The sequence below is a fragment of the Oncorhynchus mykiss genome, chromosome 3 (assembly GCF_013265735.2).
Source record: "Oncorhynchus mykiss isolate Arlee chromosome 3, USDA_OmykA_1.1, whole genome shotgun sequence".
Classification (NCBI taxonomy): domain Eukaryota; kingdom Metazoa; phylum Chordata; class Actinopteri; order Salmoniformes; family Salmonidae; genus Oncorhynchus; species Oncorhynchus mykiss.
In genome coordinates, this window is record NC_048567.1 from 3106410 (window position 1) to 3120996 (window position 14587).

The window sequence follows — 14587 nt, forward strand, 5'->3', positions numbered from 1 at the left end:
CATAATAGTTAGGCTGGGCTAGTTGAAATAAATTAATCTGTCTGTGTTGCTTGTACACCAATCTAACCGTGCATATATTTCCCAGGGTTTCTACAGCATCAATGTCTGTACATTTCACAGAAAGAACAGAAAACAAACAATGATAAAGGACTATTCATACCTGCCTGTTTAAAATTGTTTATTTATGAAGTCGATTTTTTTTTGCAAGTGATAAGACTCCTCCCAAAATAAAAACAAAAAGTTACAAAATTGCCTATGTATTCAAAATCATGTGTAAGAGACCGCATTAAAAAACAAACAAACATGTATACAGAAGTAAAAGTAACACCAAATTGGCAAACTATTGACCCTGTGATAGTCAGCATTTGGTGCATGCAACCTAACAGTTACTGTAGAGTATCTACAGATGTCCAATCCAAGTACGATAGCTTCTAACAACTTCCAAACACCGGTAACTCCTGCACTTAACAGTAGTGTGTGAGCAACTATCCAGCACTGCCAAGTGGGGGCTACATCAGAGAATCCTGTCTCGTTTTGTGAAGTTGTCTACAGGTTCAGTGTATTGCAACAGCAGGAATCCCCAAACAAACTGTTTCAAGCTAGACTGTATATTTGGGACATACAAAATAAATGTTATTATCCATTCTCTTCTTCTTCTTCATCATGTCTACATTGTATTAGAATTCCTAGACCAAATCATCCAGACAGGTGTGACAAATAAAACATGATGTCAAGTCCAGATCTCAAAATATAACTGAACAGGAAAAAGCAATTTCAACATCTTTTCTCTGTCATTCTTCTCAACGTAATAAAAAGGAAACCCACTGGCCAGGCCAACACATAGTAGAGGGTGGGGTGGGCTGAACCGACCCACGGGCCCACACAAACATAGGTGAGGAGGTCCCATGAGGAGGTGGTGGTTTCAGGGCTGTGCCCCGGCAGCCGCTGGGAGGAGGGGGTGGAGGTTTCAGGGCTGTGCCCCGGCAGCCGCTGGGAGGAGGTTTCAGGGCTGTGCCCCGGCAGCCGCTGGGAGGAGGTGGTGGAGGTTTCAGGGCTGTGCCCCGGCCGCTGGGAGGAGGGGGTGGAGGTTTCAGGGCTGTGCCCCGCCAGCCGCTGGGAGGAGGTGGTGGAGGTTTCAGGGCTGTGCCCCGGCAGCCGCTGGGAGGAGGGGGTGGAGGTTTCAGGGCTGTGCCCCGGCAGCCGCTGGGAGGAGGTGGTGGAGGTTTCAGGGCTGTGCCCCGGCAGCCGCTGGGAGGAGGTGGTGGAGGTTTCAGGTCTGTGCCCCAGCAGCCGCTGGGAGGAGGTGGTGGAGGTTTCAGGGCTGTGCCCCGGCAGCCGCTGGGAGGAGGGGGTGGAGGTTTCAGGGCTGTGCCCCGGCAGCCGCTGGGAGGAGGTGGTGGAGGTTTCAGGGCTGTGCCCCGGCAGCCGCTGGGAGGAGGTGGTGGAGGTTTCAGGGCTGTGCCCCGGCAGCCGCTGGGAGGAGGTGGTGGAGGTTTCAGGGCTGTGCCCCGGCAGCCGCTGGGAGGAGGTGGTGGAGGTTTCAGGGCTGTGCCCCGGCAGCCACTGGGAGGAGGGGGTGGAGGTTTCAGGGCTGTGCCCCGGCCGCTGGGACTTGTGGGGCCAGAGTGTTGGGGGCAGAAATGACAGGTGATCCAGCGTTGTTAGCCAGTGCCTTTGTGGAGGTGATACCTAGAAGAGATAGTGGACACATTCTCACCAATGACTTCTACTGTCAGTACACTTATTGACAGGAAGTAAAAGAAGAGAGCAGGGTGATCTATGGTCAGGAGTAGGGAGTAGGAGCTGTGGCGGTCACGAAATCAGCCGGTGATTGTCAAGCAAATAACTGTTGGTCTCACGGTAATTGACCGTTAATTAACAAACACATTTAGCATCTTCTGGCTTCCACACATCGCCTTCAGGCCACTGATGCAGATGTTAGGGACATTTACATTGTAAAAAGTCTAATAAATATAGCCTACATCCTCACAATAAATCCATGATTTATTTTAGACAGGTCTAAAGCCAGGTAGGCTGGCTGGCATGAAAATGTAAATAAATGTTGTAAATATAAACTATGTGCTTAATATTAGGAAAGTTGAGAAATAAAGTAGGCCTAGCCTATAGAAAGCTGACGGGATCCTCCTCTATTTAGTAGAGGCCATCACTCTGTTTTCTCGCACAATTGCATAGCCTACAGAAATGTTGCGCACCATGAGCTCCCATGAAATGTTTAATTAGATTTTCGATTACATTTGCATTGATGTCAGAGTGATTAGAGGGACAATAGAGTGCGGAGTACCAGGCAGTTAGCAAGTTTGGTAGGCTACTAATGACCAGCAGCAGCATTAGAGCTTGGAGAAGTCTAATTACTGTGACTAAACGGTCATGTGGAATTTGACTGCCGGTAATATGATCACTGCAACAGCCCTAGTCAGGAGTACTCACCATAGATTACAAATAAAACACTGGTGTTGGGAAACCATTCAAACAATATACAAAGTGTAATGATAACAGCACATCTTCCCAGGGAGTGGCACCCTATACCCTAAAGAGTGCACTACTTTTGATAGGGCCCAATAGCACCCTATACCCTAAATAGTGCACTACTTTTGACCAAAGACCAAAATGCAGTGTTGGATGACTTACCTGCCATCATACTGGAAGAGCTGACTGGAGTGGAGCTGGTAACTATTCCTCCAGGAGTGCTGCCCCTTCCCTGATCTTTAACAACGGAGTCTGGCATCAGAGAGAGAGAGAGACAATCAGATATCTTCTAAATCAACACTCATTAACCCAATCCACCGACAGCTATGATACCAACACTCATTAACACAATCCACCGACAGCTATGATAGCAACACTCATTAACCCAATCCACCGACAGCTATGATACCAACACTCACTAACACAATCCACCGACAGCTATGATACCAACACTCACTAACACAATCCACCGACAGCTATGATAGCAACACTCATTAACCCAATCCACCGACAGCTATGATACCAACACTCACTAACACAATCCACCGACAGCTATGATACCAACACTCACTAACACAATCCACCGACAGCTATGATAGCAACACTCATTAACCCAATCCACCGACAGCTATGATACCAACACTCATTAACCCAATCCACCGACAGCTATGATACCAACACTCATTAACACAATCCACCGACAGCTATGATAGCAACACTCATTAACCCAATCCACCGACAGCTATGATACCAACACTCATTAACACAATCCACCGACAGCTATGATAGCAACACTCATTAACCCAATCCACCGACAGCTATGATAGCAACACTCATTAACACAATCCACCGACAGCTATGATACCAACACTCACTAACACAATCCACCGACAGCTATGATACCAACACTCACTAACACAATCCACCGACAGCTATGATAGCAACACTCATTAACCCAATCCACCGACAGCTATGATACCAACACTCACTAACACAATCCACCGACAGCTATGATACCAACACTCACTAACACAATCCACCGACAGCTATGATAGCAACACTCATTAACCCAATCCACCGACAGCTATGATACCAACACTCATTAACCCAATCCACCGACAGCTATGATACCAACACTCATTAACACAATCCACCGACAGCTATGATAGCAACACTCATTAACCCAATCCACCGACAGCTATGATACCAACACTCATTAACACAATCCACCGACAGCTATGATAGCAACACTCATTAACCCAATCCACCGACAGCTATGATAGCAACACTCATTAACCCAATCCACCGACAGCTATGATAGCAACACTCATTAACACAATCCACCGACAGCTATGATAGCAACACTCATTAACCCAATCCACCGACAGCTATGATACCAACACTCATTAACCCAATCCACCGACAGCTATGATAGCAACACTCATTAACCCAATCCACCGACAGCTATGATACCAACACAATCCACCGACAGCTATGATACCAACACTCACTAACACAATCCACCGACAGCTATGATACCAACACTCATTAACCCAATCCACCGACAGCTATGATACCAACCCAATCCACCGACAGCTATGATACCAACACAATCCACTGACAGCTATGATACCAACACTCACTAACACAATCCACCGACAGCTATGATAGCAACACAATCCACCAACAGCTATGATACCAACACAATCCACCGACAGCTATGATACCAACACAATCCACCAACAGCTATGATACCAACACTCATTAACACAATCCACCGACAGCTATGATACCAACACTCAAACTCTCTGACGTCAAGAACAGACGTGTCTGAGCGTGTCATCTCTGACCTAGGTGTCCCATGTCACCTGGTTCCTCCGCAACACGCCACTTGCTTCCAGTCGAAGCTGGCATCATCTCCAAGACCCTGATGCTTGCCTACGCAGCAGCAAGAGGAACTGTCCTTCCCTACCATCAGGCTTATTTGAAAACCCTAGATCCCAACCCAAGCCCTCTGTTCCACCACCTCTGGTCTATTGGCCCTCCCACCCACACTTCCGAGGGAAAGTGTACTTGATATGATTGTGATAACTTGGTGAGACGACAATACATCTTGAGATGAATGCACTAATTGTAAGTCGCTGTGGATAAGAGCATCGGCTAAAGGGCTAAAATGTCAAATGTATACTGTAGTCACATGAACTCCTCTGAAGAAACTGTAAGTATCTGTTAAAAAGCCGTCTGCTTCAATATGTTCAATGGCTGCAAGAGAATCCACTCAATATGAACCTTCTTCTTTTAGCAAGTAATTAAAAAAGAAAAGTGTATTGTATTGAGACATAATTTAGCACCACAATCTTAAGATCAAGCGAGGATTCTAGCACTTAAACATTCAGTTAGGCGTCTTATGCAGCAGGCCTATATCTAGAAGTCTGAGTGGAGGCGGAGGGGGAAACTCACAGAAGTCTGTGTGGAGGCGGAGGGGAAACTCACAGAAGTCTGAGTGGAGGCGGAGGGGAAACTCACAGAAGTCTGAGTGGAGGCGGAGGGGAAACTCACAGAAGTCTGAGTGGAGGCGGAGGGGAAACTCACAGAAGTCTGAGTGGAGGCGGAGGGGAAACTCACAGAAGTCTGAGTGGAGGCGGAGGGGAAACTCACAGAAGTCTGAGTGGAGGCGGAGGGGAAACTCACAGAAGTCTGAGTGGAGGCGGAGGGGAAACTCACAGAAGTCTGAGTGGAGGCGGAGGGGAAACTCACAGAAGTATGGATGTTCCATGGCCTCCCGGGCCGTGAGGCGAGCGTTGTGGTCGTAACGCAGCAACTTGTCCAGGAAGTCCAGAGCCTCGGTGCTCACCAGGTGCTGGTTCTCACTGTGCACAAACCTCTCCCACCTCTTACGGGAGTGTCTGGAGAATGGACCAGGAGAGAGAGGTCAATACATAAAATCAAGTCAACGTTCACTCAGAGTGTAGACTCACAAAGTTCTCTCAATACACTTTACAAAGAAGTTTTGGGGAAAAGGAGACAACAAAAAAATGAACAAGTCATATGAATAGATGGAAAGAGACTGGTGGCCAAATGGATTGTACCCATGAGTACTCTGTTAAATTGTCATGCCTGAGGGGCCGTTCGCCGTTCAACTCTTTCTGTTAAATGGGTCAATATATTGGGCATTATCAACCTGAATTACTCAAGGCAGGGGTCAGGTATAAATTGACATTCACATTGTGTATTTGGACCATTTAGTAATACATTCTGAAGCCCAGTTCTGTTGAAGTAATCTGACGATGAAATGTTGGATATTCTTACCTGCCCAGAATGTCATTAAACCGCGGGTCTAGTTCAATGTTGTACTTGTCGATGTAGTCATACAAGTCCTCTGTGCCGAGGACTTTAGCAATCCGTACGAGCTGTAAAACACAAACAGAACATTTTAGAGGAAAGACAAACTAAAACAAAAGCCTAAGGCCTAAATCTGGAATTCAACTGGCAGTCAAGTAAGAGGGCTAGAAGTATGCACTAAATATCAACCATCAGCCGTGTTGTAAAGACTGTCGTCTCATCATGATCAACACATTGTTTCAGTCAAGTAAGGGGGCTAGAAGTATGCACTAAATATCAACCATCAGCCTTGTAAAGACTGTCGTCTCATCATGATCAACACATTGTTTCAGTCAAGTAAGGGGGCTAGAAGTATGCACTAAATATCAACCATCAGCCGTGTTGTAAAGACTGTCGTCTCATCATGATCAACACATTGTTTCAGTCAAGTAAGGGGGCTAGAAGTATGCACTAAATATCAACCATCAGCCGTGTTGTAAAGACTGTCATCTCATCATGATCAACACATTGTTTCAGTCAAGTAAGAGGGCTAGAAGTATGCACTAAATATCAACCATCAGCCTTGTAAAGACTGTCGTCTCATCATGATCAACACATTGTTTCAGTCAAGTAAGGGGGCTAGAAGTATGCACTAAATATCAACCATCAGCCGTGTTGTAAAGACTGTCGTCTCATCATGATCAACACATTGTTTCAGTCAAGTAAGGGGGCTAGAAGTATGCACTAAATATCAACCATCAGCCTTGTAAAGACTGTCGTCTCATCATGATCAACACATTGTTTCAGTCAAGTAAGGGGGCTAGAAGTATGCACTAAATATCAACCATCAGCCGTGTTGTAAAGACTGTCGTCTCATCATGATCAACGCATTGTTTCAGTCAAGTAAGAGGGCTAGAAGTATGCACTAAATATCAACCATCAGCCGTGTTGTAAAGACTGTCGTCTCATCATGATCAACACATTGTTTCAGTCAAGTACGGGGGCTAGAAGTATGCACTAAATATCAACCATCAGCCGTGTTGTAAAGACTGTCGTCTCATCATGATCAACACATTGTTTCAGTCAAGTAAGGGGGCTAGAAGTATGCACTAAATATCAACCATCAGCCGTGTTGTAAAGACTGTCGTCTCATCATGATCAACACATTGTTTCAGTCAAGTAAGAGGGCTAGAAGTATGCACTAAATATCAACCATCAGCCTTGTAAAGACTGTCGTCTCATCATGATCAACACATTGTTTCAGTCAAGTAAGAGGGCTAGAAGTATGCACTAAATATCAACCATATGCCTTGTCAAGACTGTCTTCTCATCATGATCAACACATTGTTTCAGTCAAGTAAGAGGGCTAGAAGTATGCACTAAATATCAACCATCAGCCGTGTTGTAAAGACTGTCGTCTCATCATGATCAACACATTGTTTCAGTCAAGTACGGGGGCTAGAAGTATGCACTAAATATCAACCATCAGCCGTGTTGTAAAGACTGTCGTCTCATCATGATCAACACATTGTTTCAGTCAAGTAAGGGGGCTAGAAGTATGCACTAAATATCAACCATCAGCCTTGTAAAGACTGTCATCTCATCATGATCAACACATTGTTTCAGTCAAGTAAGGGGGCTAGAAGTATGCACTAAATATCAACCATCAGCCGTGTTGTAAAGACTGTCGTCTCATCATGATCAACACATTGTTTCAGTCAAGTAAGGGGGCTAGAAGTATGCACTAAATATCAACCATCAGCCTTGTAAAGACTGTCATCTCATCATGATCAACACATTGTTTCAGTCAAGTAAGGGGGCTAGAAGTATGCACTAAATATCAACCATCAGCCGTGTTGTAAAGACTGTCGTCTCATCATGATCAACACATTGTTTCAGTCAAGTAAGGGGGCTAGAAGTATGCACTAAATATCAACCATCAGCCGTGTTGTAAAGACTGTCGTCTCATCATGATCAACACATTGTTTCAGTCAAGTAAGGGGGCTAGAAGTATGCACTAAATATCAACCATCAGCCTTGTAAAGACTGTCGTCTCATCATGATCAACACATTGTTTCAGTCAAGTAAGGGGGCTAGAAGTATGCACTAAATATCAACCATCAGCCGTGTTGTAAAGACTGTCGTCTCATCATGATCAACGCATTGTTTCAGTCAAGTAAGGGGGCTAGAAGTATGCACTAAATATCAACCATCAGCCTTGTAAAGACTGTCATCTCATCATGATCAACACATTGTTTCAGTCAAGTAAGGGGGCTAGAAGTATGCACTAAATATCAACCATCAGCCTTGTAAAGACTGTCGTCTCATCATGATCAACTTGATTGTTTCAGGGTTGTTCATCAGCACTGAGAGACTCAATTCTTCTCGCCTGATTGTAGATAAACCAAAACACTCAACCAAAATACTTACTTGTAATCCTACAGAAAGTTGCAATTCAACTGGCAGTCAACTAAGAGAGCAACAAGACATCCACTTGATAGCTCAAATCAGTGCTGTTGTAGTAGAGACTGGTGCACCAGGATTCAATATCAAGACAAAGTGATCAGCATCATGAGAGACAATTCTACCTGGTCGTAGTTGTCGTGTCCATGGAAGAAAGGCTCCTTCCTGAAGATCATGCTGGCCAACATACAGCCCAAACTCCACATGTCTAAACTGTAGTCATACATCTGACATAAAGAGAGAGGGGGGGGGTGAGCGCTGTGCTTAAAACAACAATGACTACATTACTGTACCAACTTACACCTACATTATTATAACTACATTAATGACATGCTACTATAGTTTGTTTCATGTTTATAACTAGTCTTGTCAGACTGTATTGAGTGGTCTCACCTGGTAGTCTACGAGCAGCTCAGGTCCTTTGAAGTAGCGCGAGGCCACTCTCACATTGTACTCCTGGTTAGGGTGGTAGAACTCTGCCAAGCCCCAGTCGATCAGGCGGAGCTACAAGAGAATAGTCATTATTGCCTGTGTTTTTTTAGTTAATAAGTTCTAATTCCTAATTCTGAGTTCTAGTTCTATGATAATAACAATATTAATACACAGGTCTTATATAGAGCTTTTCTAAAACCCAAAGACACTTTACAATAAGCAACAATAAGGAAACAAAAACGTCTAACAAAGTGGGCTGGTTAATTATGGTAGTGATCCAAGCTATAGTAACAGAATGAATGAAAGGAGGAGCCTGAATCCATACCTTTCTGTGTTCATGATCAATCATCACATTGTGTGGCTTGACATCTCTGTGCATGATCCCCATACTGTGACAGTAGTCAAGGGCCTGAAAAGAAACAATTAGGTCTTGGTTTAAGCTAACAGTCTAAATGCGAGATATATCATTGGCATCTGAGATTTGATTTATTAGGATCCCCATTAGTCGACGTCAATGGAGACAGTTAGTCTTACTGGGGTCCGACATAACAACAGACATTACAGACAAAATACATATATTTAAAATCATTAACATGTAGTGTGTGTGCATCTATCAGTTACACATACATGTCAGTACATACACACACCAAGTAGGTCACATGTCAGTACATACACACACCAAGTAGGTCACATGTCAGTACATACACACAACAAGTAGGTCACGTCAGTACATACACACAACAAGTAGGTCACATGTCAGTACAAACACACAACAAGTAGGTCACATGTCAGTACATACACACAAGTAGGTCACATGTCAGTACATACATACAACAAGTAGGCCACATGTCAGTACATACACACAACAAGTAGGTCACATGTCAGTACATACACACAACAAGTAGGTCACATGTCAGTACATACACACAACAAGTAGGTCACATGTCAGTACATACACACATCAAGTAGGTCACATGGGGGAGAGGCGTTGTGCAGTGAGGTGTTTGTGTGTTTTTTGAAACCATCCCTTACCTTCAAGATTTCAAACATGTAGAACCGTATGTCGAAGTCTGATAAAGTTTGATACAGTTGCTGAAATACAGAGACATTTTTTTAATCAAAATGAGATGGCTGGACATTGGTTCAGAATGTGAGGTTTATTCGAATTCTGTACAGACAGATGAACATGGTCTCTCTTCTCACCTTGAAATCAGTGTTGTTGACATGCTCAAAAACCAGCGCGGGAGTTCGAGACTGAGAAGACATAAGAAAAGGCATGAGGAACTACAACAACTACAATCATTCACTCCACCAGAACACACACAAAATACATTTGAAAAAAAGAAGAAGAAGAATCGGGATGGTAAAACGTTTTCAATGTAAACTCAAATGATTAAAACCAGGTTGAAAGTAGAAAAGTGATATTTTAAAATAAGATAATCTTTGACAACCACCAAAATAAAAACTAGACAGTCAGGGAGAATAAAAAATAAATAAAATGACATGGCATTGATTTTATTATAATGTTTGAGTCTCTCAGATAGCATAAGAGCAAGGCATAAGCCATTGCAAAATGTGGAGAATTACAGGAAATTAGCTTTAAAACTGCACATCTTCTCACAGCCGTTTCCAAAATGTGGTGAATTGCAGGAAATTTGCTTTAAAACTGCAATTGTTCTCTCCGCCCAATGACAAAATATGTAGAATTGCAGGAAATTAGCTTTAAAACTAGTCATGCACCGATGACATTTTTGGCCGATATCCGATATTTTCCCCGTCAAAAAAAACCAATACCGATAACCGATATTTAAAATTTTAGCGGCCTTTTAAGCATTCTAGTACAGTTAAATAGTTAACACACACACATGGAGGCAGTGTTGTTCATTCATTTCATTCTCAACCAGGATTTCTTAGGAACCCCTTTTTTGTCTTTGCGTGTCAAATAAGCTTGTTGACCAATCAGGACCTGAATATGACTGCACGTCAAATAATAATTTAACGCATTCATTCATTATTTTGTGTCACAAGGGATTCATCAATACGTATGCTATGATGCTGGTAAACTTGTCTCTCGCACCCATGGTGCTGGTCATGAAAAAAACTTTGCCACAGCTGCTGAAAAAAATCCTAGGGGAAACTCTGGATGGAGGTAGCTGAACATTGTTTCTGCTTAGTGATTGAGCAACAGCCATTGTAAAAAAAAAAGGCACACAAAAAACGAGCATGTGGTTGTGTTATGATTCACACTTTACAGACGTATAGAAATTAGGATCATGAGCTCCACTCACCACAGGATCCTTGACGATATCTAAAAGTGAGATGATGTTGGGACCGCCTCGCAAGTTTTCTAGAATCTTGATTTCTCTCTTGATTTTCTTCTTTTTGACTGGCTATCGACAAACATAACAAAATACCATCAGGACTTCATACAGTACGTCTCTTTGGCGAGGAGCGAAATTTGAGCCAGGGGATAAAATGCCAATACTAAAATCAATTAAAATTAATATGGTACCAACCTTGAGTATTTTGACAACAACCTTCTCATTGTTGGTGATATTTATGGCTTCAAACACCTCACTGTATTTGCCTCGTCCTAGTTTGCGCACCAGCTGGTAGTCATCTTGGTTCCTACATAGTCAAGAGAATTGGCAAGCAATGTGATGGCGTGACAATTTCAGCTAGGTAACACCAACTAGAATCTAACACACATATCAGAACATGCAACAGAAAACAATGTGTTCAGCTTTGAACCACACACGCACTACGTACCCCCATTCCACCACATGGGACTCGTAGTCCCAGTACTCCCGAGGCCTCTGTGTGTTTACATCAGGGTAAACTCGAGAGCGGCTTGGGACAGAGCCGGACATATTATACACAGGATGTTCTCTGGATCACCTGGGACAGAGAAAATAGACACACCTATTATAATAAAAACAAACATGATAGGGGTGGTGTATGCGAGTCCACATCGCACTTTAACGTCATTTTTTGCCCCCCCCCCGAAGGACAAAAACAAACTTTGTTTTTACAGCTTTTTCTTTTGTTGTTACATGTAAATCATTCACTTTTTTTACATAGCAAAACATAAAATAATTTGATATACTTTACATCTAGATAGACAGTACTTATACATTATAAATTGTGTTTTAGTCATAACTATTATATAACATGAGCTTTTAACCCCACCCCTCCAGTACTCTCAGTTCATCCCACCTATCTCCCTAACCCCACCCCTCAGCTACTCTCAGTCCATCCCACCTATCTCCCTAACCCTACCCCTCCAGTACTCTCAGTTCATCCCACCTATCTCCCTAACCCCACCCCTGAGCTACTCTCAGTCCATCCACCTATCTCCCTAACCCCACCCCTCAGCTACTCTCAGTCCATCCCACCTATCTCCCTAACCCCACCCCTCAGCTACTCTCAGTCCATCCCACCTATCTCCGTAAACCACCCTCTGATGATTTCCATGTGCCATTTGTCAACTGTGCTGTTTCTAATAAATTCTGAACCTATCTAATCGATATCAAGAAGATCCATATAAGCAACATCTATAACCATAGATGGACAATTACGTGACTGATTGAAAGTAATGTAGACTAATGAATCATTCTGTTTGGCATACTGTTGGCATCAGGTCTCGCTTGACTTGGCACAGTAGGCCTATAAGACAGTGTGATTGATCACTGTGTGAATGATTGATCACCATGTGAATGGTACCTTGGAGGTTTCCTCCAAGCTGCAGGTGACAGGTGGGGTCGCTGCAGAGCTGATGCTACGTTGGTTTGGTAGAGGCTGCAGGATAAAACACACAACTAGATGTTAGTTGGCTAGCTACATATTTTAGTCAGGTAGCCATCATGATATGGGCAGGTTTCCCAGACACAAATTAAGACCAGTCTTAGACTAAAAAGCCTGCTACATGGAAATGAATTAAGTACAGGACTAAGCTTATTCTGTGTTTTGGAAATCGCTGATATACTGGTCAAAAAAATGTAAGATAATAGTTTGCTAAAATCAACAAACCTGATTGTTGTAGTTGTTAAGGAGGACATCCAACCAGTCTAATCAGGGGGCACCGGGCTCAGTAGAGTCATCACTAGGATTCCCACTGTCATATGCCCTGTTGAAAGACATACATGTGATTGATTTAGTACAATACTTGGCCAAAGAGTCTCGACTCAACCTCTGACTTAACTCAAAAACCTGTCACTGCTTACGAGCTTTATTTCTATGGTATTGTTTACCGGTCTGTCAAGTGTCATTCACTGAAACCGATCAGAAACATCTGTGGTGCACAAAGCAGTTTCATTATGATAACCAGTGTCCGGCTGGGACCCACACGGTTTAATAATCTGTGGTGAAACTCCCTCGAGACAGTCACACACGCACGAGCCATGGCCTGCACATGTAGCCAACTAGCTCGCGCTAGCTGCTTCCATGATGAACTGCAACGCACCAAAAGCCGGATGGGAATACTAGGTTAGCTAGCTAACTAACAAGCAAATGTTATCTATAGTTATATTCACGAAACATGAATTGCTGGGCAGGTATTTATCTATAAATGTTAGTAAATTGTATTAGCTGACGTGGATACGTTGAAGATTTCTAGCTACCACAAGCCAGAAAATATTATTTGTTTTCAGAAGAAAAAAAGTGACAACGGAGTGCATTAGCGAGGCAACTGGCTGACAACGCCTTAGCTAACATTCTGTGGGCTACCTTGATAGCTAATGGTAGTAAAGCTAAACATAGTTATGTATGCTTTAAGAGTATTTGTCTTATATGCAATAACATGCAAAGTTGACTCAAAACAATGGCCATCTCACGTAGGTAAATAAGCTAACGTGTATTACCTCTCGACGTTGTTGGGACATCAATATGGCGATGCTTGGTTTAGCGGCAATGTGCACCTCCATTCCTACGAGGGGCGCTGTGCTTTCTTTGTGTGGAAAATGGGAGAGAGAAAACACGAGGCTGTACTTCTCTGAAAACCCTTACTGACACCTAGTGGTTAAATGGGAGAACCTCTGTGTCACAATTAAATCCTAATTATGTTATACATATTATATATCTATTTTTCACAGTGCGCCACATGCCAGAAGTTTCGACATTAGATGGGTGGTGTATGCGAGTCCATATCCACATCGTACTTTTAATTTATTTTTTGGGGGGGCCAAAAAATACATTACATATACATTATACATTGTCCCACTTCGAAGGTCAAAAACAAACTTTGTTTTTACAGCTTTTTCTTTTGTTGTTACATGTAAATCACACACACACATTTTGTACAGTAGTTATACAGCAAACATAAAGTAATTCGATATTTTGATATATATTACATCTAGATAGATAGTACTTATTAATCTTTTTTAAATTATAGTCATAACTATTATAGAACATAACCCCAGCACTCAGCTACTTTCAGTCCATCCCACCTCTCCGTTAACCTCCCTCTTGTGATTTCCATGTGCCATATATTTGTGCAGTTTCACATAAATTCTGAACCTATCTAATCATATAGATTGTAAATTAAAGATAAACATTCTTACTAAAGTTATTATTATATTGTTGATTGACTATGGTTGTACTTCCTCCTTAGTTATTTTCCACAATATAAATGCTGTTGCTGTTGCGGTGCTGTTCTGATTGGCCAATTGAAAAACGGGGAGGGATTGGGTTGTGGGTTGGGGAACGCTCCACTGCCCTTTCGTCACTCATTGTTTCAAGCCACACCCTACTACACCCACTAAGCGGAGAAAGCGTACCTCAACGTCTGTTCAAGAATGTTGAAATGTTGAATGTTTTGAAGAAACGTGTGGTTCAGTACAAACCGTCACACTACCTAGCTACTGTTTAATCGAACTGAATGCACCCC

At 42.9% G+C, this 14587-nt stretch overlaps 1 protein-coding gene across 1 annotated transcript; it reads right to left on the reverse strand.

The window, feature by feature from the left end:
- Nucleotides 1-161: 161 nt before the first annotated feature.
- On the reverse strand, nt 162-13702 carry LOC118936609 (casein kinase II subunit alpha-like). The gene is made up of 15 exons (XM_036965874.1): nt 13563-13702; nt 12733-12829; nt 12427-12501; nt 11473-11601; nt 11220-11331; nt 10992-11093; nt 9907-9957; nt 9736-9795; nt 9029-9112; nt 8665-8775; nt 8397-8498; nt 5797-5897; nt 5245-5393; nt 2650-2739; nt 162-1689 (listed from the first exon to the last, which is right to left on the reverse strand). Exons 4-15 carry the CDS (start codon nt 11571-11573, stop codon nt 1586-1588), a joined length of 1167 nt encoding a protein of 388 aa, XP_036821769.1. The 5' UTR covers nt 11574-11601; nt 12427-12501; nt 12733-12829; nt 13563-13702; the 3' UTR covers nt 162-1585.
- Between the last annotated feature and the right edge of the window lie 885 nt (nt 13703-14587).